Raw genomic sequence first — 27423 nt, 5'->3', positions numbered from 1 at the left:
AAACAATAACAAAACACGGGCCGCTTCGCCTAAATATAATAAATAAATCATAATAAACAAATACAAAATAACACAGGGGCGGAGGGGGAAACCCCGTTCTAAAAATAAATAAACAAATCAATGTACAGGGCACCTCGCCCTGTTACATATCCCCCCCCCTGGTGCAACGCACACTTGGCCCCAACGACCACCTCCCCCCTCAGTCTCAAAGTCCCGGAAGAGGGGGAAGCAAGGTGTTTCTGGGGGCGGCCATGGTGGAATGTCCTCCACCCCCCACTTCTTTGTAGCTAACATCTCCCTCTTCCGGGGCTTCAGCCACACTATCTCCTGCCACGAAAGTGCGGCAGGGGGAGCTGGTCTCCTAACCTTCCATCCCTTCTTCATGGCCGGCAGTTCCCCTCTGGCCACCCAATTTCCGGCAGCGAAACTGCTGCGGGGGGAACTGGTCTCCTGACCTCCCCCACCTTCTTCGTGGCCGGCAGCTCCCCTCTGTGGGGCTCTGGCCACAGTGTTTCCTGCCGCGAAAATGCGGCTGGGGGAGCTGGTCTCCTGACCTCCCCCCCTTCTTCATGGCCGGCAGCTCCCCTTCATGGGGCTCCAAACACATTATGTTCCTGCCGCATGGCAGGACTTGTAGCGTCCCCAGGCGAAGCAGAGCACCTGACGACCCCAGGCGAAGCAGGACCCTCGACGACCCCAGGCGAAGCAGGACCTTGACGACCCCAGGCGACGGCAGCAGCAGCAGACCCTCGGGAGGCGACGGCAGCAGCAGCGGACCCTCGGAGGGCGAACTCGGGAGGGGAGCCCCTGGCCATGGAGGCAGCAGCGGGAGCTCCGCTTCTCCCTCGTACCCTGTAACTGGCGCAGAGCAACAGGCAGCCCCCGGCGATGCGGAGCAACAGGCAGCCACCGGCGATGCGGAGCAACAGGCAGCCCCAGGCGATGCGGAGCAACAGGCAGCCTCAGGCAATGTGGAGCAACAGGCAGCCCCAGGCGATCCAGGCGTGGCATCCCTGAGCGTTGCAAGGCAGGCATCCCTGGGCGGTGCAAGACAGGCATCCCTGGGCGGTGCAAGGCAGGCATCCTTGGGCGGTGCAAGGCAGGCATCCTTGGGCAGTGCATGGCAGGCATCCCCGGGCGGTGGCAAACTGGCATCCCTGGGCAGTGCAAGGCAGGCATCCTTGGGTGGTGCAAGGCAGGCATCCTTGGGTGGTGCAAGGCAGGCATTCCCGAGCGATGGCGAACTGGCATCCCCGGGCGGTGACGAACTGGCATCCCCTGGCAGTGGCGAACTGGCATCCCCGGGCGATGCACGACAGGGCAGCAGCGGACCCTCGGAAGGTGACGGCAGGAGGGGAGCCAGGACCAGCGGTGGTGCTGGGATAGGACCTCTTCTCAGCCGTGGTGACCCAGCCGTTTTCCCCCGTGCACTGCTCAGCAGCCTATGCAAGGGCAGCTGCCGACCGCCAGCCTTCTGTTCCGGTCCGTCCTGTCGTGAAGGGAGAGGCAGCTCCTGCTCCTCTCCCTCAGGTGGTGGTGGTGGAGGCAGACACAGCTCCTGCTGCTCTGCTCCTGGTGAAGGCGGCAGGGGCTCCTCCCCTTCTGGCTGCGATGGCGGCAGGGCTTCCTCCCCTTCTGGCTGCGAAGGCGGCAGGGCCTCCTCCCCTTCTGGCTGCAATGGTGGCAGGGCCTCCTCCCCTTCTGGCTGCAAAGGCGGCAGGGTCTCCTCCCCTTCTGGCTGCAGCAGTGGAACCAGCAGGCATGCTCCCTCTGCTGGTGGTGGCGATGGAGGCGGAACCAGCAGGTACTCTCCCTTTGCTGGTGGAGGTGGGAGGGGCAAGTTGTCCTCCCACAACGGTGGAGGCGGAACCAGCAGGTACTCTCCCTCTGCTGGCGGAGGTGGGAGCGACATACAGTCCTCCCACAGCGGAGGATGTGGCACCAGCAGGTATTCTCCCTCTGCTGGCCGGTACCTGGGTTGTGGACATTCGGCCTTCCCCACCTTGGGCTCTGGGCGCACCGACTCTCCCCTCTTGGGCTGTGGAGGCACCAACTCCCCCCTCTTGGGCTGTGGACGCACCGACTCCCCCCTTTTGGGCTGTGGATGTTCGGGCTCCTCCTACTCAGGCGCAGGACGTTCTGGCTGCTCCCACTCAGGCGCAGGACGTTCGGGTTCCTCCCACTCAGGCGCAGGACATTCGGGCTCCTCCCACTGCAGGTCTGTGTCCTCTCTCTGCCTCCTTCTCCTCACCTTCTTTTTTCCCTTGGCCTGAGGAGGTGATGGGGTCTGCTGCTCCAGCAACCAAAACCACCCTGACACACAGGACACCCTCCCCATTGAGTAGGCTTCCCAGATGCAGGGGTCAGGCTGGGCTATCGCCTTCACTGTTCCTATACATTTAAATTTTTTAAGTTTAGTTTCTCACTCGCTCGCTCCTCTCTCTCTCTCTCTCTCTCTCTCTCTCTCTCTCTCTCTCTCTCTCTGCGCTCTCTCCGCTCTCTCATACACCCACCACGAGCTGGAGAGCTGCAGGCTTTTTATACCGTGGCTGAGGGGTTTAACTAGCTAGCAATTATTCTATTACCCCTCGGCCACAATCCGCACAAGTTTTTTTTAATTACTGTGGATGGGGCTACCCATCCATGCTACTAAACAAATATAATAGCAAAACAAACACGGCTACGCCATCACATTTATAAACAACAAAACAATAACAAAACACGTGGCGCTTCGCCTAAATATAATAAATAAATCATAATAAACAAATACAAAATAACACAGGGGCGGAGGGGGAAACCGACTCCCCCCTTTTGGGCTGTGGATGTTCGGGCTCCTCCTACTCAGGCGCAGGACGTTCTGGCTGCTCCCACTCAGGCGCAGGACGTTCGGGTTCCTCCCACTCAGGCGCAGGACATTCGGGCTCCTCCCACTGCAGGTCTGTGTCCTCTCTCTGCCTCCTTCTCCTCACCTTCTTTTTTCCCTTGGCCTGAGGAGGTGATGGGGTCTGCTGCTCCAGCAACCAAAACCACCCTGACACACAGGACACCCTCCCCATTGAGTAGGCTTCCCAGATGCAGGGGTCAGGCTGGGCTATCGCCTTCACTGTTCCTATACATTTTAATTTTTTAAGTTTAGTTTCTCGCTCGCTCCTCTCTCTCTCTCTCTCTCTCTCTCTCTCTCTCTCTCTCTCTCTCTGTGCTCTCTCCGCTCTCTCATACACCCACCACGAGCTGGAGAGCTGCAGGCTTTTTATACCGTGGCTGAGGGGTTTAACTAGCTAGCAATTATTCTATTACCCCTCGGCCACAATCCGCACAAGTTTTTTTTAATTACTGTGGATGGGGCTACCCATCCATGCTACTAAACAAATATAATAGCAAAACAAACACGGCTACGCCATCACATTTATAAACAACAAAACAATAACAAAACACGTGGCGCTTCGCCTAAATATAATAAATAAATCATAATAAACAAATACAAAATAACACAGGTGCGGAGGGGGAAACCCCGTTCTAAAAATAAATAAACAAATCAATGTATAGGGCACCTCGCCCTGTTACAGGCATCTTATGATTATTATATTTTTTAATAACAGGAGGAAGTAAAGAATGAAATACAAGTAATGAATCAGCTGAACCATGCCAACCTTATCCAGCTGTATGCAGCATTTGAATCCAAAAATGATGTGATACTGGTCATGGAATAGTAAGTACATTTATTATCCAGGTCACTTTCTGAATCTCATGAAAATAGATGCAATATGAGCCTAGTATTCGTTATGGCAGTTTAGTATAAACATACTGTAATGTTGGAAAATGTAGTCAAGGACTGTGTGTGTTAAATGTTCTACAGTGACCCCTAGAGGTGAGACCTGCTTATTTTATTTTACCAGGATCTAAATATAATTTCCACCCTGTAATGTATTTTTGTATATATATATATATATATATATATATATATATATATATATATATATACAGACGTGCTCAAATTTGTTGGTACCCTTACAGCTCATTGAAATAATGCTTCATTCCTCCTGAAAAGTGATGAAATTAAAAGCTATTTTATCATGTATACTTGCATGCCTTTGGTATGTCATAGAATAAAGCAAAGAAGCTGTGAAAAGAGATGAATTATTGCTTATTCTACAAAGATATTCTAAAATGGCCTGGACACATTTGTTGGTACCCCTTAGAAAAGATAATAAATAATTGGATTATAGTGATATTTCAAACTAATTAGTTTCTTTAATTAGTATCACACATGTCTCCAATCTTGTAATCAGTCATTCAGCCTATTTAAATGGAGAAAAGTAGTCACTGTGCTGTTTGGTATCATTGTGTGCACCACACTGATTATGGACCAGAGAAAGCAAAGGAGAGAGTTGTCTGAGGAGATCAGAAAGAAAATAATAGACAAGCATGGTAAAGGTAAAGGCTACAAGACCATCTCCAAGCAGCTTGATGTTCCTGTGACAACAGTTGCAAATATTATTAAGAAGTTTAAGGTCCATGGAACTGTAGCCAACCTCCCTGGGCGCGGCCGCAAGAGGAAAATCGACCCCAGAGTGAACAGAAGGATAGTGCGAATGGTAGAAAAAGAACCAAGGATAACTGCCAAAGAGATACAAGCTGAACTCTAAGGTGAAGGTACGTCAGTTTCTGATCGCACCATCCGTCGCTTTTTGAGCAAAAGTGGGGTCCATGGAAGAAGACCCAGGAGGACTCCACTTTTGAAAGAAAAACATAAAAAAGCCAGACTGGAATTTGCTAAAATGCATATTGACAAGCCACAATCCTTCTGGGAGAATGTCCTTTGGACAGATGAGTCAAAACTGGAGCTTTTTGGCAAGTCACATCAGCTCTATGTTCACAGATGAAAAAATGAAGCTTTCAAAGAAAAGAACACCATACCTACAGTGAAACATGGAGGAGGCTTGGTTATGTTTTGGGGCTGCTTTGCTGTGCCTGGCACAGGGTGCCTTGAAATTGTGCACGGCACAATGAAATCTCAAGACTATCAAGGCATTCTGGAGCGAAACGTACTGCCCAGTGTCAGAAAGCTCTGTCTCAGTCACAGGTCATGGGTCCTCCAACAGGATAATGACCCAAAACACACAGCTAAAAGCACCCAAGAATGGATAAGAACAAAACATTGGACTATTCTGAAGTGGCCTTCTATGAGTCCTGATCTGAATCCTATCGAACATCTATGGAAAGAGCTGAAACTTACAGTCTGGAGAAGGCACCCATCAAACCTGAGACAGCTGGAGCAGTTTGCTCAGGAAGAGTGGGCCAAACTACCTGTTAACAGGTGCAGAAGTCTCATTGAGAGCTACAGAAAACGTTTGATTGCAGTGATTGCCTCTAAAGGTTGTGCAACAAAATATTAGGTTAGCGGTCCCATCATTTCTGTCCATGCCATTTTGATTTGTTTTATTATTTACAATATTATGTTGAATAAAAAATCAAAAGCAAAGTCTGATTTCTATTAAATATGGAATAAACAATGGTGGATGCCAATTACTTTTGTCAGTTTCAAGTTATTTCAGAGAAAATTGTGCATTCTTCGTTTTTTGTGGAGGGGTACCAACAAATTTGAGCATGTCTGTATATATATATATATATATATATATATATATATATATATATACACACACTACCGGTCAAAAGTTTTAGAACACCCCCATTTTTCCAGTTTTTATTGAAATTTAAGCAGTTCAAGTCCAGTGAATAACCTGAAATGGTACAAAGGTAAGCGGTAAACTGCCAGAGGTTAAAAAGCTAAGAAACAGCATTTTTTTTAAATTAATTGCTTCAGAGAAGTGCATAAACTGAAAGTTCTGTTGATCCAAAGCAGATCTAAACAGCAGGATCCTCCCTGTTATTCTACACATTTGTACAGTGATTATTTACATCCACCGCTGTTTACATCACTTGAATATACCCCACTATATTTGATGTTTATAATCAGCAGCAATGCATACATTGTTGCTGTATATTTTGAATGTATCCACTTGGATTCATGTTTTTTTTTTTTTTTTATTTCTCTCTGCAGTGTGGATGGAGGAGAACTTTTTGACAGAATCATTGATGAAAACTATTATCTAACAGAGCTGGACACAGTCTTATTTATCAAACAGATCTGTGATGGAGTCCAATATATGCACCAGATGTACATTCTGCACTTAGACTTGAAGGTAAAGCATTTATGTATCATTCAACTTTACATATAATCCTCCTAACTTCTGTGTATGGCATGTATCTAAACTGAAATACAGTGGCCCCTCATTATGACATGGCATTCATGTAGTTAAGAGACCACTGTATGATGTATGATGTTTTCAAATGAAATAGTATTTTAGGGAGGCAAAACCAGTGTTGGACAAATACGCTTCCTTAATTTTGTGCATTATACCAGTTCAGTCGCATGAAAACATTTTTAATTTTTGTAGTGAATCTGGGTCTTTGTGTGAATGTATTACATTCTACTACGACTACCAAAGCTACAGTACCACAATCTTCTCATAATGAGCCGCACAAAAACCATCAAGAGTTTTTGCAAGTTTAACCTCTTGCAAGAACAGTTTAACCGACTTTGTAGTCAACCTTTAAGTTTGAGGAAAAATACTGCATGTGGAAGGCCATGAATCTGCATGAAATCAAGAAGACATAGAAGTTACAAATGTATCCATTGCTCAGTTTTACTTCCAGAAAAAAATGTCTATTCTCTTTTCTTCCTCTGCAGCCTGAAAATATCCTATGTGTGAACCGAGCTACCAATAAGATAAAGATTATTGACTTTGGTTTAGCAAGAAGGTATGCCAAAATGTTACACTGTCTCTTAATTTTCTGAATATAAATTAAATGATTTAATATTAGATTTTGCTTGTGAATGTCATGTAATAGCTAAGCAATTACTTTTGAAAAACAATGTAACGAGTTTGAACAATGCTTTGCCAGTAATAATAATGTTTGTGAAGAATGCCTTTTATGTAAAGTGTAAGGAGTGCTTCATTTCATATTTCTACTTTCATTAGATACAAACCAAGAGAAAAGCTAAAAGTGAATTTCGGAACAGCAGAATTCCTTGCTCCTGAGGTTGTGAATTATGACTTTGTCTCGTTTCCTACAGACATGTGGAGTTTAGGGGTGATTACATACATGCTGTAAGTAAATGTCTCCAGCAGAAGTGATTTTCAGCTAACTACAGAAATAAACGAAGGTCAAATATAAAGAGCATGCTTTTCTAAAACCAGTTTACGGTTTTATAGCATTACAAGTTGTGACTATTACATCATACTCTATATTTACTTACAGTAACAGAGTCTGTAAAAAGCTGCAGTTTAACAGAGGTATTTATTGGTTATTTCAGACTCAGTGGCCTATCTCCTTTTCTTGGAGAGGATGACAACGAGACACTAAATAACATCCTGGTTTGTCAGTGGAACTTTGAAGAAGAAGAATTTGGAAACATCTCAGAGGAAGCCAAGGACTTTATTTCAAAGCTCCTTATCAAAAACAAGTGGTACATATTCATTTACATCATATACCAGCAGCCTTCCAAATAAGCTGTGTACTCAACTGCTGTTCTGTGCTTTAGGTCCCAGAATCTTTTCTGGACTTATTTATTTGGCCTTTTTATGGAAAACGTTGCGTTTATTTATTTTTTTGGTTATATCCTTCCATATTTTAAATTTAGCAGTGGCTCCAGACCTTTTGCCAAAAATAACAGTTTTATGTGCTAAAATATAATCGAGCAAAAGCTCAACGTGGGTGGCTAAGAATGTATTTTCCTTTCTTTTTTCACATTGTTGTGACGGCATGTGCGCAGCCTCATTGTTTTCCAGTTAAATGGAAGTCCAGACAATTGAAATGTGACTAATTGGCTTGTTAAGGAACCGGAAAAATCAATTGCTGTTTCAATTGAATCAGTCATAAGCAGAAGTTGCAAAAGGCTTTGCGAGTAGGAGAAATGAACCTACCTGTGTTGAAAATAAAGGTTCTTTAAATAAACAAACTACATTCAAATCATAGCAAAACACACAAACCATTCTTTACACACACAAATTCACCCGTTCTAAAAATAAACAAATACATTTTAAATCATAATACAATAAACGCAACACATTTAATTTAAATGCAGGACTTAGCCCTGCCCCCTCATTATGTGCAGGGCTAAAAACTTACAGTGAAAATGTTGCGACCTCTATTTTCTCTATTAAAATGCCCCTTCTGAAAATCAGGCCCATAGTATCTAAATTGGAGAGTAAATTACTCAATGACCCAAAACCTTCTCTAGAGCGCTGTATACCAGTACAATGATATATATATATTTTGTGATGACACTAACATCTTTGAAGATGTATTTTTGTCTCATAACCTCAGCACATTTAGTACGTGAATGCTATAATTTTAATGAGTGTGTGCTTTTCTTTTAGTTGGAGGATAAGTGCAACAGAGGCTCTCAAACATCCCTGGTTATCAGACCCCTGTCTTCACTTCCGACTTCAGCAGCAAGTATTTACCTCACTATCATTGCATTATCGTCTTGTAGAGAAGGGGACTTGTCTTTGATGGCATGTCCTTCTCATTCAATACAGGGCTATATTTTAACAATCTAAATACCGCAATCTAAAAGCCCTCCTCAAACCGGATGCGTGGCGAGCATCTTTTACCTGTATTTATAATGTTAACAAGTGGGACAATGAATCACAGGACTTCATTTTCAAAACTCTGAAGAGGAAGGTGGGGCCTAATAAAACCAATGTACCTGGCGAGAAAGCTACTGCCCTCTAGTGGTGTTCATAGTTGTTTAGTTGATTTAATATCTATGTTAGTACTAATGCCATGCACTGTATTAAAAATTAGTTCACAGGGCAATGGTGAGTGGTAAGTGTAGTGCTTCATGACAGCTCGGAGAGCGCCAAGATACTTGAAGGGAGTTAAAGGGATAGAACAGGAGTCTTGCTCTCGGTGATGGAGAACCTTATTGCCGAAGGCTAGTCCGGGGACCCAAGACCCGAAAACACATAGATAGAACCCCCCACTCTGCGGAGAGCTGGTTACGTGGTGGCTTGGAACAGAGCTACCCATAAGGGATTGAAGGGACAGAGGACCCAACTCTCGGAGAGCCGCTGCAGCTGAGCGACTTGAGCTAGAAAGAAAGAATTAGAGAGATTAGAAAGCAATCGAAAGACTGCGAGACAGACTTCACGTCGACAGCTGAGGAGAGAGAGTCTCCAGAAATTAGAATAGGGAAAGCGCACAAGCTGCGACAGGATAGAGAGTGTGGCCCGACGCAGAACCTCCAGTTCGAAGGGTGTAGCCCAGGGAGGCCGGGGAAAGTGAGCCTCACTAACCCCCCAAAAGTTGGCCCCCCGGACCCCCGCAGAACCGCACCTGTGAGGATAGGAAAGAAAAGACTGCAGCAACTGCACAACATAGACTTCAGTGGACAAAAAACAAACAAGACAAAGAGAGGTATTGATGAACTAAAGGAAAGCCATACGCACAGTGGAGAGGAAAAAACCCAATTTTTAGGAGGACACCTCTGGTGGACCAGGCGGAGAGGGCACCCCCACTCCGGGCAAGTTAGCTAGGGACTGGTGGGCAGTTACCGTGTCTACTTGGGAAGTTCTGATGTAGAGATCGACTGCTGATGATGCCCAGCAACCTAGGACTTTGATGGTGTGTTGGCTGAGCCCAGCTCTTGCTGCAGATGTTGCTGCTCCGATTCTAAGAGAATGGGGTGTGTAGAACTGGGAGGGCAGTCCTGCCTTGATGAGGAGGGAGGAGAGGTGAGAGACGAACCAATGCCTAGTGATAATGTTTCTGGATAGATCGGAGAAGAGGGGTTCGGAGGGTGAAGGTTTCCTGGTTGATAGGAGCTTCTGAAGAGTGTAAGGGCAGAGAGTTGATCTTTGAGAGCTGGATACAGTGCCCGGATCGAAGCTGATCAGTTTTTGAGGATCCGAGAAAAAGGAGGAAATGTTGGTCCTTAACAAGGAACAGGTTGCTGGATCGGATGCCAGAGGCTGGGAAGGTGGAAAGGGATGGCACGGTGAATTCTCCACATCTCAGGAAGCCGAAGAAGGCGGTCAGGCACATGGACTCCATGACCAGATCATCGACAGGATTGAAACAGCCGTGGCGAAGGATGGAGATCAGGTTAAGGAGGATATCCGAGGTGATGGGCAGTCTGGTTGGAAATGAAGGAGACTTCTCTCGATCCCACGCAAAATAAGACGGACGGCTGGGATTGAGAGGAGGGTAGGAGCTGGAATAAACATGATCCGGTAGAAGTGTTGGATACCGGAGATATAGGACTTGATTGAAGAAGGAGGTGGAGGATGTCCCTGAGATAGACGATAAAAGCCAGGATCCAATTCTGGTTGAAGTGGGAGAGATTTGGTTTTGGGCGCAAAACCCAGAGAAGGCTGACCGGCTGTATAGTAGGAGGAGATTGTGGACAGAGCGAGAGCAACTGACATGTACTGCCGGGCTGAGTCGAGCAGAGAGGACAAGGAGGAATTCAGTCCATGATTAGTTGATGGAACTTCGGGACTTGGAGAGGGAAGGAGCGGTGAAGGGCGTCAGTTGGCAGAACCAGGCTACCTGCAGGCGAGAAAGAGCATCGGCAGAGTTATTAAGGGATCCAGGAATATAGCGAGCTTGAATGATGAAATTATTTGAAACTGATAAGCCAGACGAGGCAGCGCAGGAGTTGCATAATTAGAGGGACTGAGGATCTTCCTTTATTGATAATATGGATTGTTGCTAGGTTGTCCCTAAAGAATAGAATAGATTTTCTGGCCCAAGTTTTGCCCCAGAGGTGAGTGGCTGTGACGATTGGGTAGAGCTCAAGGAGTGTTGAGGACTTCTGTTGGGGGGGCAGGTTCTGGATTTGCGAGGGCCATTCGCTGCTGAACCATTGTTTTCCGAAGATGCCCCCAAATCCGAGGTAGGAGGTGTCTGTAAAGAGTGAGAGGTCTGGGGCTGCGATGAAATCCTGGTAGAATAAGGATAGGCCGTTCCAATGTTGGAGCAGAGTGGACCACATTTTTATATCCTTTCTGGCGTCTGAAGGAATGAAGATATGAGAATTGAGTTTTTTTGCAGAAGTGGATAGCCTGAGAAGCCGAGATGAAGGTTCTGCCTTGAGGGATAATGCGGAGGGCTAATTGAAGTGGCCTAGCAGAGAGAGCAGGTTCCACTTTGAGGTGGACCGTGACGACTGAAAGGCATTGATCAGGGTGTGGATGCGATCCAGTTTTGAAGGTGGGATGCGTGCTTCAAATTTGATAGTATCTAGCGTGATTCCCAGGAACTCTAAAGATGTAACAGGGCCAATGGATTTCAGTGGTGAGTGGGATGCCGACCGAAGAGAAGAGTGAACGAAGTGCATTTAAGGCTTGGGAGGGGGGTGCGAAGGAAGTCATCGAGAAGGTGGAGGAGAAAAGGAACATGATAGGAGTTTAGAAGGATCCAACATAGCGCTTCGGATAGGGTATCGAAGATCTTCAGACTGCTGTGGCAACCGAAGGTGAGCTGGGTGGCGAAATAGAATCCTCCGTTCCAGTAGACACCGAATAAGTGACGTAGGGAAGTGTGGATGGGCATCACCTTGAACGCGTCCGAAATATCTGCTTTAGCTAGCCATGCTCCTTGACCTGCCTGCTTGATGGATTTAATGGCATCTGAAAGAGTGATATAATGAAGTGAGAACTTGTCATGCAGGATCAGTGCATTAATGCTGCTGGTGGAACAACCTCTCGGGGCGGACAGATCTATAATTAGCCGTTTTTTCCAGAGATGTTGCGGGTAGCGATTCCTATTGGGCTAATTTGATATTGAGGAAAGGGAGGGGCTGGAAAGGGCCCCACCAAGAAACCTTTATCGACTTCTACTTGAATAAGGGGGAGACGACCTGGGGCTCGGCAGTAGCTGAGCAAAAGTTGTTGCAGATGAATGATGATGAAGGCGGGTGGGAGAGACTGGTGGAGAATTCGTATTTGAGCCCGTCGATTAGGTATTTGACGAACTGTTGGTCATGGTGGGGTTTTAGAGCTTCCGCTAAGGCGATGATGTTTATGGGTGTGGAAACTGAAAGGAGGGCGGCTAGTCATTTGCAGGACACGGGACAGATAGACTTGGAATGGGCGTCGCCGCAAAAGCTGCATATGTGGAGATAGTGGCAGCCTTTGACCAGGCAGGTTCCAGTATAGAAATTATTGCAGATCAGAATTTAATAGAGTGGCCATATTTATCCTGGGAGCGAGATGCTGATGGGTGTGCTGAGCCGTGGATAGGATTGACGAAAGAGACATGATGGGTGGAGAAGAAGGAGGCAGCAGGGTGCTAAAACTGTAGGAAGCTGCTCTGGGGCACAGAGATGAAGAGTGGTCTGTTCTGTAAGGGCATGCTGTAGAAAGGATCGTTTTTACTTTAACTTTCTTTTGTTATTTTCAGAATAATTTGTTCTGTTTTTCTCTATCAATGTGCTTAATTTATTTTTAAAACTAATTTAATTAGGAAGAGATATTTTATGTAAGTTACCAGGCCCTAAATAGGCAATGTTGGTATTAAGTAACAGATACAATGCTGATAGAAACATGTAAGCCAAAGGTAGCATCTGAACCTTTATACAATTTGCCATAGTAAAAGCATAGCAAAGTGTAATAAAGCCTAGTGAAAGCTTGTAAAGCATAAAAAAGCATATTAATAAACATGACAAACCAGGGTAAACTACGATACATGCATCATATAACCATGGGAAAAGAATGGTAAAACCGCCAAAAATATCTGTGGTAAGGGAAGACTTATTCTTTAAAGTATATCTTAGAGATTATGGGCTTTGCTTGGAAATTAAGTTTAGCATTTTTGTGTTGAACTGTGTGTGTGGTTTTTTTTTTCAGAATAACAAGTGCCACTCATCACACGCACCACCTTCAGAGGAGTAGCATTTCAGAAAACTGAAATGTTTAAGGTATATCTCAAGCTCCAAATATTTTGATGGGCATAACAAAAACAATAAAATTGTATTTAAAGTATTAATCTGAAAATATCTACAGATAAAAATCAATGTACCTTTTATTAAAACAATACATGTTACTGAGTACACATGTTCTCAAAATGCTGCCTTGTATGCTTACTAAAATGATTTGCTAATAGTTTAATAACATTGCTAGTTTAATTTTCCTTTCACAAAAATTGTGCAAATTGATTAATCTGACCTAGTATATTAGTACTGAATTCCATGTGATTTATTTTTTAAAGATACGGGCTGTGTTTACTGTAGTCTGCATACTTTACTGTACATAAAGTGATAAAGTGAGAGGTTCTTAAAGGATGCTGATAAAGGATGTTTTTTTGTTTCCATAGAATAGACACAAGCTGGTTGCTGTTGTCATCAGATATCAAAACACTGATGACTTGTGATGACATGAGCCTCAGTCAACTGGACCAACACCACTGTGCCTGTATGATACTGGACAAGAAAAAAACAGCTACATCTGTATATTAAGAACTTCAAAATATATTGATTGAAAGAAAATGCATTTCAAATATATTGTTGGTTAAATGTATTATAATATTTAATTTGGTAAAACTTTAAGCCTACAAAATGTGTGTTTAAGTTGCAGTCAGAATTCATATTTTGGACATCAAAGAGGCACAGACACAAAGCATTGACCATACAGTCACAATATGAATACAAGCATTAATGACATTTTCAATTGAATTCAATACAAATACATTAAAAAGAAGGGATGCATAATGTCAATGGAAGAAGTGGAGAAGAAAGCAGCTTTGGCTCTTTCCTCAGAGACAGTCTAAGGTGCCGGACAAAGTACAGCTTATCCAACTAGAGGATGGGATAGTGGAACCGACGTTACATCCTGAAGAATTAAAACCACTTTTGATGTGAATACACATTACACTGCACATTCTCTACACCAGAACTTCATTTGATTTAAAGTTTCAGAAAAATAATGCATGGTTGAAGATACAGTAAGTACTATAGCATGCTTGTTTATCATACAGACAACATTGGTCTCATAAGTGAAAAGTTATATAAGTACTGTCAAAAAAGTTAACTTTTATTCGGCACTGTATAGCCAGTATTGTTGCACTGCAATGTGGTGCACAACCTAACCCTTGAATTTGGAATGTGTGTTTGCCACTGGAATTGCTCATATGTCAGCTTTCCTAAAACAATTGCTAAAATTAAAATATTTATTCTAAACAGTGGGCAATATGTAATAACTGCCTCTTTTAAGGTATGCTAAATAATATCATAAGCATGTCATTTATTTGTGTGTGTGTATATATATATATATATATATATATATATATATATATATATATATATATATATATAAATGACAAATTGTAATATGCTGATTTTGGTTTTAATAAGCACTGTTATTGTATGTATTGTGCTAGTTGCCTCATTTAAATGTAGTATTTATTGTGAAATTAAATTGACTGATTTATACAGAGCCAGGCCCAATTGGACTCAGCATGGCCCTGGTGTGGAGCATATTCAAGCGGTCCACCCAGTGTCCCTTAATAACTCTGTAAGGTTGTGATCAGGACAACCAGCTTCCAAACCCTAATGAAGTGGCCAGGCAATGTATGTTAAATTTCTGCGGGATTAAAAAAGAAAACAGTTATGATATTGCAATGTGGTTTTAATCAGCATAATAGGGTTTTCATTAAATATGGTTATACTTTGCAAAGTGTAAAAGGCATGTTTTTTTTTATTATTATTGCTAATGTATTCCTAATTTAGGTAACATGTTTTGAAACTAAATACTGCAGTTAAAGTGGAAGTTATTACTAAAATCCAAAAAAATCACAAACTGTGAATCATTACATAGTTAGTTAGGTAGCAATTTTGTTCTACTGGTGTAATGTTGCTTGTGTTTATGATGGGAATGAACTGAGTGTGTGGATTTGAATTGTGTAAGCTACTGTATGTGCACTTTATTATGCATTCACTGTATGTATCCAAGACACTCAAAACTTCCAGATGTCCTATACAGAGGTAACATAATGGAGAAACGCTTGCATACTGCAAGTTCAGAAAACTGGAAAAAAGGTGTGTTAGTATTACGAAAGTCATTAAAAAATATTGCATATTGTTTGGTTAGTTATGAATGTCTTTAGTTCTGGCCCAATGTTACATACAAAGTAAAATTCACAGAACAAAAAAGTGTTCAGTTCTGTTGCCTACAGTACTGTATGTATCAGTCTGAATCTCAATTACTCTAAGTTACTTTTGTACTTAAACCCCAGACATCGATGAATTTATTTGTCAATACAACATCATTTTAGGAAAGATAAAAGCAGTGAAAGTCATAAAATATATTTAAGTGAGAGATTGTTTGCGAGCACCATTTTCTTATGACTTACTCTATGTACAAGAATGCAAACAACTGAAGCCGCTAGCAAACTCATGACAACTCAAGTTATCAAAGTCTTGTATGTAAGTGGATAAACGGTGGGCACAGAATGGAAATTGTGTGTCACAAAACACAAGTTAATTTAGTTTAATTACCATCACCATTCTTGAAACTTCAAACATGATTTCTTGGATTCAAATAAGTAGGCCTTATCACATACTTTGCTCCAGTGGCTTCAATTATATCCTCCAGGTTTTTAGTCCAAGCAGGTTCTAATGTAGTTAATTCAAGCTGCTAAGTGACAGTTAACTAATTTAGGATCTGGTTGGAATAAAGACCAGGACTGGAATAGATCTCAAGGGCCAGAGTTGAGTACCACTGTCCTAGATCAGTGGTTCCCAACCCTGGTCCTGGAGGACCCCCTACCCTGCTGGTTTTTGTTCCAACGAAGCTTGCAATTACTTAATTGAAATAATAATTTGCCTAATCAGAGCCTTTTAATTATTTTAAACAGTTGGGGTTCCAAGTTAAGCATAACATTGTATAAGGAACTTGAATTCTCCAACTTTTTATAAGTTACATGATTTAGAAAGTCACATTTAAACAAATTATTACTTAAATTAAGGGTTCAATTAAGTAACTGAGAGCTCGTTGGAACAAAAACCAGCAGGGTAGGTGGTCCTCCAGGACCAGGGTTGAGTACCACTGTCCTAGATGATGTAGCCAAGGTTTGACCAGTTTTTCACGCTTTAAATCATTGCACCAGGATTTATATTTTACAGTGAGGCAGCGGATTTAAGTAACTATGGATCCAAAATTAATTTGTATGGCACGCTGTGATCTAAAACTAACTACAAAAACAAACACAAAATTATGTAGCAAAGCTACAATACACTTCCAGTTATGGGCGATATAAAACAATACCCTGCATATAGTTTCAGGTTGTCAGATACTTGAGTACAATAGATTTCTGCTACCAGCTAAAAGGGCGTTTTAATGCAGTATGAATTTATCTGCATACCTTTATTCTCACCTTCCATGAAGGCTTATTGTGCAACAGCAAACTACCTATTTGAATTGTTAGAATTAAGCTTGAACATTTTGTAAATGCATTCTTTGGTTCAAACTTTGTTTGAAGTCGTTGAATGTTCTTAAGACTGTGTTTTAGAATGTTGTATTATCATTTTTCAGTGTGTGTCTGCAATTGTTAATTATAGTTCAATAAATAATATTAATAGATAAAAACTATGTACAAATATCATGATGCAACAATAAATCATTATGTTTACTAACTTAATGAGTGTCTGTTATTCTTTTGTATTTTCTTATCTATGTTTTTGATCTGAAGTAGATCTGCCATCCTTTCGAGCAGAGCTTCCCAACCCTGGACATGGGGACCCCATGTGTCTTCTGGTTTTCATTCCAACTGAGCTTCAATTACTTAACTAAACCCTTAATTGAACTAATAATTTGCTTAATTAGGCATTTTTTCAGCCCTTAAACAGTTACAGATTTCAAGGTAGCTATAACATTTTATGGAGCTTTTTAGGAGCTGAGAACAATTTAAAAAGTCTAATTAAGCAAATTATTAGTTCAATTAAGGGTTTAGTTAAGTAATTGAGAGTTCAGTTGGAATGAAAACCAGAAGACACAGGGGGTCCCCAGGACCAGGGTTGGGAAGCCCTGCTTTATAACAATTGAATAGGCCAGGGGTGGCCAACCCTGGTCCTGGAGAGCCACAATCCAGCAGGTTTTATAGGTAACCCTTAATCATCAATTTCTGAAGACTTGGAACAATTACATTTTGACTTAAGCAGTATTTTTTTCAATGTAAGTAGTAACTAATTTAGAGATAATTTGGAACAAAAATCTGAACACCCTGCAGCTCTCGTGGACCAGAGCTGACCACTCCTAATTTAATTGAGTAAATTAACTTGCCAAATTGATCAACAGCTTGCATTCTTCAGAAATTGATGATTAAGGGTTACCTATAAAACCTGCTGGATTGTGGCTCTCCAGGCCCAGGGTTTGTCACCCCTGGAATAAGCCTTCAAATTAACTAGCTTTATCTTTGCATTTTTACATAACTTCATTCTACCACTAGAGGTCAGTAATGGAACTTCTAAATGGAGTGAGGAATAAGAAAGAAGGCGGGGATTTAACTAAAGAAATGTACACTTTTAAAACACATTTTAAAGTTCACTATTGCAAACAATGCAAACAAGATGGCACCACCATTCAATTGATGTGGGTTGTTGCGTCAGAATTTAAGCAACAGTGTTAAAGTATGGAAAATAAAATAGGTAAAGAGACAACATATGAAAAGTGTAGTCTTGTAGCATAGTACTAGAAAACACTGAGACAAACTAGTAATGCTATTTTCTGTTTCGGACTATTCTTGCAAAAGACCTAAACTATTCTGTGTCATTTTGATATTGCAAGCGTTTTAACCTGAGCCGAATTACCTGAGGTTTTCCTCCAGTGCTACATAAACAAATAAGTTTTGCCCACTTTATTTGTAATTGTAATTTGATCATAACATAATTCTTATAGTATGGTAATTTCACTCCAAAGTTGTTTTTATTGATAGTATTGCTGAAAGTATTACAACTTTTCTCTGCTGCAAAATTACACCATTGCTTCCAAAAGGTTAAAAAGTATGAGATGAAGCATTATACATCTGTTGTATCCTTTTAATAAAATGCTGTGCAATTTGTCATTTTAATATAAAAGTAATATGTTACTTGTAATATAACTGAGAAAAAATTTAGATGACTATTGTGAAGCAGAAAATGTACAAGAAGATGACCTGAAAACAAAATGATATTTTTTAAATGTCCCTTCTTTTCAGTCAATGGGGTATATTCAAAAGATGTAAACAGTGATAGATCTAAATACTCACTCTCTATATGAACCCCTGTATTTCCCCCCTGGGGTGATTAAAAGACTCCCTTACTGTATATTACAATATACTGTACAAAGAAATGGGCCCAATGATGACCCAATGGTGGCTAAAAATTAAGGCCACAGTTTTCCAGAAATTGCCAAATTATTGTGGATTCTCCTAAAGTAATATGCATTTCTGATTTTCATAAATATTCTGTAACTGAGTTATTGAAAATATACAAATCTGGGGATATGAAAGAACATTCCTGTCAGCCTTTGCTTGTCACTTACACAATGACCTGCTTGCGACCCTAGGTGTGCTTTCCAGTGGCAAGTATCTCTTAACTGTGAGGTTTCTTTAACCTAGTATAGTACCAGATATATTTTTTTGTAAATAAAAAGATGAGTTTGATATAATGTGGCAGCAGTGTGGAGTAGTGGTTAGTGGTTAGGGCTCTGGACTCCTGACCAGAGGGTTGTGGGTTCAATCCCCGGTGGGGACACTGCTGCTGTACCCTTGAGCAAGGTACTTTACCTAGATTGTTCCAGTAAAAACCCAACCGATGTATAAATGGGTAATTGTATGTAAAAATAATGTGATATCTTGTAAGTCGCCCTGGATAAGGGCGTCTGCTAAGAAATAAATAATAATAATAATAATAATAATGTGTGCTTCTAGCACCAGGTGGGGACTAGAGAGTGACATTCCCGCGGTATGGGAAAAAAATTGTGTTAAATTTTGCGGGACGGGATGGTACAGGAGTGAAGCTCACGGGAATGGGCGGGACCAGTAAATCAAAATAATAAAACTCTCAGGACGGGCAAGTACGGGATTTAAGCTTCCGGGAATGGGAAGGAACGGGACTACTCTGCCACCAGCAGACAGGAAGTTTTTTTTGCTCTTTAAAGTCGTAAGAGCCTCTGACATGGAACTTGACTGTTACCGTAAACATACAAAATAATATGTTAATAATAAGCACATTGTGCTTATAAAGACCCTGTGCTTGCACTGTATTTTTTTCTGAAAACACAAAAACTAAAAACAAATTACTAGTAGTGTTTAATGCAAAACCCTACAAACCCTAATTTTATACATGAATACGAAAATATCTGTACCTCCAAATAATAGTTGATCTCTGTTTATCACGGGATGGGATGGGACGGAACATTTTTGACAGGACAGGATGGGACAGGACTTAAGTTTTATTCCCCTGTCACTCTCTAGTGGGGACCCCATACCTGCTGCACAAGGCGTACATTTTGCAGTGTGGTGGCAGGATCAACAGACTTCAACCAATTCAAAGTGAAACTAAATATACTGAAAACTATGCTAATGAGAGCCAAAACAAATATACTTCTACTGTAAAGCCCTGTTTATTCCCCCCAGTTTTAGAAGTTTTAGAATTGATTTATGTTAAAAGGGTGATCATTATCTGTAGTTATAATCTGAGAGAAGTAATTATGTATCATTTCACTCATTACCGTAAACCTAGCCTCAGCTCCAACCTAATAGATATTTTAAGAAAATTGTAATCAGAGAAAAATACAGATAATTACCTCGTTAATGTCTGTAGTCCCGGGATTATGTTAATATAAAGCATTACCAAATTTTGTTCAAGGTATCTGGTTTTCCTTGTTTTGTTAAGGATATGTCATAGTTTTTACAAACATACATTCAGGCACGTTGTTAGTGTTAATGTCAAAAGTTTAACCTCCACAGTAAGTAACCCCATTAAATAAATAGTACCTTTTAGGTAAAGCATTTGTACTCATTTCTTGAAATTGTTGCTCACAAAGCAAAAGATTAAATAAAACTCAAGGGCTCCTCAAAATAATGTCCTGAGTGTAAGTCGCCCAGTTTGTCTTTAATTTCTTTAATGTCCTTTTGACTCCCCACTAAGACGTGGTTTCTTTCTCTATGTGTTCCTCACCCAGGTAAGTGTAGTTCCTGGCTGCTCCACCCAGTGGCACCAGGAAGCAAATATAGAGCACATTTCGTTGGTCCGGGAGTTTGTCTCCACCTGCCGGTGACAGGTAAGTATTGCAGGCGTGAGCAGGATCCCAGGGTTCAGTCCCCCCCTGCTGGCAACAGGTAAGTATTATAGGTGGGAGCAGGGTTCAGGGGTTCGGTCTCCTCCTGCTGGAAACAAGTAAGTATAACCGCTGGGTAACACGGTCCCAGCAGCAGAGTTCCAGCGGTTGCCAAGTGTCACACAACAGTCCTTGTTAGTTTGTACAAAAATCCTAAACTTTAAATAAACACAGTTCCCACCACTTGTCGGTGTATTTATTTCCAGTGTGTGAGTGCAGGAAGCAGCAGGCGTTATTTCAAACAGGGTTTTGTTATTTCGGAATTGAGCAAGTCCAGAACAAAGGCGTAACACATTTGGAAGCTTGTTTTTCAAACACTACGGCACACAGCCCAATGTCTGCAATATATGATTAACCCTCAGTATAATATAAAAAACACATTTGGGTTCCCTACAACCACTACGGCACACAGCACTTGATTGTAGGATTTAACTAAACCCTCATATTATATTACACACTTTTGGGTACCCTCACTAGCAGTGATTTTACTCACCCAGTGAGTACAACTAAACATAAACAGATTTACTGGTGAAGACCACACTATTTTAACACACTAGTTTTTAAATAGAGTGAACCAACACATACATTCTTCGCTGACAGTACAACTGGTTTTTAAAGCCATCTTTTTGGTTCCTTTGTTCCTTTCGTTTGGTAAACACACCACCACTTGCTTCGGTCTTCCCCATGCACTTCCCTTACTCTTATGCAGACTTCCTATTTAACCCCAGGCTGCCCTGCCCCTTCCTCTAGCCGGCGCTTGGCATCCTGGGATTTGTATTTTTCTAGCTGTAGCCACCATTTCTTAAAGCCACAGTGCCCCCTTTCTCACACATTATCTTTCAAACTTTTTATCGAGGTGTCATTAACTTCAACAAGCAGTTAAACAATTGACCGTTATCCTTAATTCATTAGGAAACAAGCAACTATGGATTTTCCGGAGCGCAGGAACTCATGACATCTAGTGGTCAACCCCCTACACTGCAGGGAACAAAGCACTTCTCATTCTCAAACTAACATACTGTAATGGCCTAGACATTTGCTCAACATTTGTTTTACATGCCTGTGACAGGATGAATGGTGCAGTGCAAGAGATGTAGAATGTCCAGACTGTTGTCTCCCAAAAAATAATCCTTTTTAATAATAAACAGAAATATCACAAAAATATTCCACAATTGAAAAATAATAAGCCCCGCTACCAGAGATGGTATTGGGGCAAAACACGGCAGGGTCCAGGCTCAAAACAAAAGAAAACAAACAGAAACTCCGATAACCACAGTCCTCCATGGACGAAAATGTGTTCTTCTCTTCCGGGGCTTGTGTTGTGTGCGCTGTGCGGTGTAGTGCTGTGCGATGAGGGGCGTGCTCTGGGGTAAGTGGTGGCTCGCTGGCTACAGCCTCCCGTCCTCCGGCTCCTCTGTTAATACACAAAACAAACATGTAATACATAAACACACATCGGCTTTAGCCGGTCGCTCTCAGTATCTCAGCGCAAAAGGAGGTACTGACGTAGCTGCTTCCCCTTTGTACCCAGCAAACTTCTCCCTGCAATCAAAGCGTCAACATGGTTTCTCAAATAGAAGGCTACCCCGCAGCTGACTGCAATGGAGTCATCCTGAGTACCTGCAGCTACGCGCCCCTCCTAATATGGTTACCTTCCGGTTTCCACCTACCATCAAGGTGGCACATCTAGGAGGCAGCATACCTTCCCCCTTACACAGCGCCCTTTCTGGTTGGGAGGAAGATTTACAGCATTGATCCTTTCTCTCTCTATCACAATGCCATACTGTTTTGCTGTGCCACGCCACTAGCTAACAAGGGGGTTGCCTGTCTGTCCAGGCTCATCAATCCTGGACATGCATTTGCACCCCCACAATGCTGGCGGGAGATCGAGGCATGCCCGGTATTGGTGAGGGCGGATGGAGGGCATGGTTTAGGAAAAGAGATAAATAAGAGTGCATGCCTGAGTGTGCAGAGAGAGTTGGAAAATGAGTGAGTGACAGACAGACAGACAGACATACAGAGTGTCAGACAGAGCGTAAGACAGAGCCGGAGGTTACCTGAGTGAGCGTGACAATTCATTTTAGTTTTGCGTGGTCCACGGCAGACAGTGGTCTGTATTTGTTTACCATGTTCAATAAACATCTTGTTAAATCATCCAGGACGGATGTGATTCTTCTAAACTGACTTCACTGTGTATATATATATAGTAGATGCCGCTTATTAACAACCTCTCGGTTCCTAGCAAAAAGTTATCGTTAACCAAAAGTTGCCAATAAGCGAAAAGCCTTCAAGTGTATTTATATGAAACAATATATACTGTAGTTGTACAAATATGGCACTGATACATGTGTTTTAAATGTTGGTGTTAAAAAATGAACATAACAACGAAATACCCAAACATAGAATACAATTTAAAAATAAGAAATTGTCCAATGTTGTCTGCTTTTTACAATGTACCACCTCCCGCTGTAAATCCATCTCAATTCTGCGTGCAGCTTCGTAGCCAGTTTCAAAGCCACGATTCTGCCTCAGTCCGCCAGAAATACGCAGTTGCAAAGTCATTGTGTTATAAAAGCTGCATGAAGTATGCATATAAATCATGCAAGTGCGCTCTGTAGCACTGGCAACTAGTAATAAAGTTGTCAATAAGCGGTGTGCGGTTGCTAATATCAGAATTCCATTAACATTAGTCTGTGGGATGGGATTGGTTCCTGGGAAAATGTTAATAACCGAAAGTTGTCTTTATCAAGGTTGCTAATAACGCACACCCTTGTCTCTACGAGCGTCATCCTTCAAGATTATATATACAGTATCCACCACTTACACCGTACAGGGTTATTTCGGGCTATTACAGGTTGATTTCAGTAACAAAGACATCGTTTATACCGTGTTAAGCACGGCGTATATTTTGGGCAAACTCACCTGTTTGAATCTCGTTACCTTGCCATTCGCATAGATGTAAATACAAAAGGCAGCACTTTACTGTAGTAAAAGCTTGACAGATCGATCCATCAGCTGTTTGCACCTTGTTACTGAGTGATTACCCCTGTACTGTACCTTGGCTATTTAATCCCTATACGCAGTGTCGGGTTGATAGTTTCAAAAAACAGCATTGACTGCAACAGCAAGCAAGGCTGGAAAGAGAAAAGCGATGCGCATCAGCATGAAAATTCAATGTAAATAAATTGTCTCTGTTAGATGCTATGCTCTTGCTAAAGCATGCTTGGAACTCTGTCAGTCAGCAAACAATGCTTCACAAAAGCTGGGGGTTCTGTATTGTGTTGTTTAAAAATGAATATGAACTTATTTTCTTTGCATTACTCGAGGTCTGACAACACTGCATCTTTTTTGTTATTTTGACCAGTTGTCATTTTCTGCAAATAAATGCTCTAAATGACAAAATTTTTATTTGGAATTTGGGAGAAATGTTGTTAGTAGTTTATAGAATAAAACAAAAATGTTCATTTTACCCAAACACATACCTATAAATAGTAAAACCAGAGAAACTGATAAATTTGCAGCGGTCTCTTAATTTTTTCCAGAGCTGTATATATGTGTATATATATATATATATATATATATATATATATATATATATATATATATATATATATAATTTTATTTCTTAGCAGATGCCCTTATCCAGGGCGACTTACAATTGTTACAAGATACAAGATATGACATTATTTTTACATACAATTACCCATTTATACAGTTGGGTTTTTACTGGAGCAATCGAGGTAAAGTACCTTGCTCAAGGGTACAGCAGCCGTGTCCCCCCACCTGGGATTGAACCCACGACCCTCCAGTCAAGAGTCCAGAGCCCTACTGCTGTGTAGCAGCAGATGCAGAATTAAAAGCAGATTTCCTCACACTAATTTCGACTGGCGGCAGGTAACTCCGGGGGTAATGATTGGGAGGGGCCTTGTATTGTTGATGTACGGATTGGCAATGTGAGTACCCATGCACCAGTGGACTCAGGGTGCGGGCAAACCTTAACTGAGGAAGCTCTCTTGGTGGGGGTATGTTGGTGGTCACGTGGGTTAGTGGTCATCTCCCGTATCCATGGAGATAAACAGGACTACCACCTCATTAAAATAGATGTGATGTTAGGCTTTCATACCTGCTATGTAATCATGTGGTAAGAAGGTTGCCATATCCAGTTATTTTGGGTTGAGACTGGCCACATTTTGAAATGTGCTAAATGAAATGGGAAAGCCAGTCTCCGGTAAGACCACGGGAGCAGCGGGGGAAGCTATTGGAAAAATGTTCCCGCTGCACGCTGATTTGTTCAACTCTCAGTTCCGCCCCAAGAAAACAAAATGAGAACAAAGGGTGGAACGATGGGAGGGAACATCAATGAGACAAGGTTGGGGTTTGGTGGGAGACTCGTAAATGTCTAACAAACACCAAGAAAAGGGGATTGGGATCCAGTGTGACCTGCCGGGCCGGATTACTGAGACCCCTAGTACTGAAGCTACAATAGCCTCACTCAATATACCGAAAGTCTGGGACTGAGATGCTGATCTAGCGTGGGAACAAACAAATGGCCCTACGCTGGCTAATATCTGGGGGCAGGTTCGGTCTATCGAGGGGAAGGAAGTAGATGGCAATCGGATGCTCGCATACTCTCACCACATTGTATTCAGGCATTTATTGTATAGGGTATCCCAAGCACAGAACTGACTGTAAAGCAATTACTCGTTCCCCAGTCTTTTTGAAGTGAGATCATGTGGATGGCTCACAATATCTCTTGTTCGGGACATCAAGGTAGCAAAAAGACTCAGGAATGAATATTGGCTCGATTTTATTGGGCGGGGGCATATAGTGAGGTGACGAGGTATGCAGCAGCATGTCTGGAATGCCAGCAAGTAGCGCTGGGGTTGGTTCGCCCGGCCCCGCTGGTCCCACTGCCCCTGATTAATATTCCCTTTGAACGCATTGCTATGGCTATAGTGGGCCCATTGAGTCAGTCTGATTCTGTATATACGCATATTTTAGTAGTGGTGGACTACACAATAAGATATTTCGAGGCAGTACCATTGAGGTCCACTAGTGCATTGGCAATTGCAAAAGAGTTAGTACAGATTATCGTGAGAGTAGGGATCCCCAAAAATATTCTGACTGATCATGGAACTAACTTCAAGGTTCAATGTTTAAAGGAATTGTATAAATGACTGCAAATTTGGTCCATTCGGACATCCGTTTACCACCCACAGACAGACGGACTTGTGGAACATTTTAATCAGACGTTAAAACAGATGCTGTGGGCTCCCGAGTGGCGCATCCAGTAAAGGCGCTCCACGTGGAGTGCAGGATGCGCTCTATAGTCTGGACGTTGAGAGTTCGAGTCCAGGCTATTCCACAGCCGACCGTGGACGGGAGCTCCCAGGGGGTGACGCACAATTGGCCGAGCGACGCCCGGGGGGAGGGAGGGTTGGGTCGACCAGGGTGTCCTCGGCTCACCGCGCACCAGCGACACCTGTAGTCTGGCCAGGCGCCTGTGTGCTTGCCTGTAAGCTGCCTGAGAGCTGCGTTGTCCTCCGACGCTGTGGCTCTCGGGTGGCTGCATGGTGAGTCTGCAGCGTGAAAAAAAGCGGTCGGCTGACGGCACATGCTTCGGAGGACAGTGTGTGTTTGTCTTCGCTGCTTCCGAGTCAGCGCAGGGGTGGTAGTGGTGAGCTGAGCTTAAAAAATAATTGGCCATTCTAAATTGGGAGAAAATAATAAAAATAATTGGCAACGACTAAATTAAAAAAAACAAAACAAACAAACAAACAAAAAAAAAACAGATGCTGAGGCGGTTTGTCAACCAAGAGCAGAGACATTGGGCTAAACTCGTTCCCTACCTGATATTTGCAATGAGAGAGGTACCTCAGAGCTCGACCGGGTTTTCTCCCTTTGAGCTGCTATACGGGAGACAACCACGAGGTGTCCTACATCTTGTAAAAAAAGGATGGGGATGGGAAGAGTAAAATAAAAGTTCTAAAAACATAAATATGTAATAATGTTAAGAGACCGCCTGGAATTGGTTGGTCGTTTGGCACACAAGAATTTAAAACAGGCTCAGCATCACCAAGAAGAACAGTACAATAAATAAGCATGGATTCAGACTTTTCAGCCAGGAGATAAGGTACTGTCGTTACTTCCTATGTCAGAAACTAAACTGTATGCTAAGTGGCAGGGACCATATGAGGTGATACGGGCAATTGGTAATGTAAACTATGAAATTAGACAACCCGATCGCCGAAATAAAACTGAAATGTATCACATTAATTTGCTAAAACCCTGGAAAGAATGGGAGGCCTGTTTATAGCTAATTATAGTTTAGAAGAGGATTTTGGTCCCACTGTGAATCCACCCGCCACAGTTAATATTACGATTGGGGGAAAAGTTAGTTCCTGATAAGAAGCTCCACGAGCTGGTGAAACAGTTTGGTGATGTTTTTTCTAAATTGCCCGGTAGAACTAATGTTATTAAACATACTATTATTACTCCAGCAGGTGTCACAGTTAGAGAGAGACCGTACCAGATTCCAGAAAGCCATAGGGTCCCTGTTGGCCAGGAGGTGAGGGATATGCTCGAGCTTGGAGTCACTGAGCCTTCCTGGAGCGAGTGGTGCAGTCCGATCATGATGGTGGCTAAAAAGGATAGCTCCACTCGGTTCTGTGTGGGCTTTAGAAAGGTCAATGCCATCTCCATAGCCCATGCTCCGTGACCGACTGGGACAGGCGCGGTTAATCTCGACTGGACCAGACGAAGGGAGTGTTGGAGTGTTTTTCGTTTGGGACTGCAACCCGCCGTATTCACTTCCCCTATACCATTGTTGATATAGGGGCAATTGTTTATTATTTATTCAGTTTAAATAAATACAGACGTTTTGCACTGGGAACATTGTCTGGACAGTCCTTTTGTACAACACACCACTCGTATCTTGTCACAGAGTGTATTAAATAAGTCATATTTATAATTACATTTTTTATAGTGGCATTTGTTACAGGATACATTACAATGTTACTACAATGAAATAAAACTG

At 42.3% G+C, this 27423-nt stretch overlaps 1 protein-coding gene across 3 annotated transcripts in view; it reads left to right on the top strand.

The window, feature by feature from the left end:
* LOC117400043 (myosin light chain kinase 3-like) overlaps window positions 1-14322 on the top strand; it is a 77646-nt gene extending 63324 nt beyond the window's left edge. For 2 of the 3 annotated variants that reach the window (XM_059022622.1, XM_059022620.1), the window contains exons 7-14: window positions 3600-3709; window positions 6062-6203; window positions 6752-6822; window positions 7044-7172; window positions 7379-7531; window positions 8445-8519; window positions 12921-12991; window positions 13387-14322. In XM_059022622.1, the coding sequence (XP_058878605.1) occupies window positions 3600-3709; window positions 6062-6203; window positions 6752-6822; window positions 7044-7172; window positions 7379-7531; window positions 8445-8519; window positions 12921-12981 (741 nt within the window). In that variant the 3' untranslated portion in view covers window positions 12982-12991; window positions 13387-14322. Of the gene's footprint in view, window positions 1-3599; window positions 3710-6061; window positions 6204-6751; window positions 6823-7043; window positions 7173-7378; window positions 7532-8444; window positions 8524-12920; window positions 12992-13386 lie in introns of all 3 variants that reach the window. The other variant, XM_059022621.1, reaches the window with a different exon arrangement.
* The last annotated feature ends 13101 nt before the right edge of the window (window positions 14323-27423 follow it).

Source organism: Acipenser ruthenus, chromosome 4 (assembly GCF_902713425.1).
Source record: "Acipenser ruthenus chromosome 4, fAciRut3.2 maternal haplotype, whole genome shotgun sequence".
Lineage (NCBI taxonomy): Eukaryota > Metazoa > Chordata > Actinopteri > Acipenseriformes > Acipenseridae > Acipenser > Acipenser ruthenus.
The sequence above is the reverse complement of the archived record's forward strand: the minus strand, read 5'-3'. Positions and strand labels throughout refer to the sequence as shown.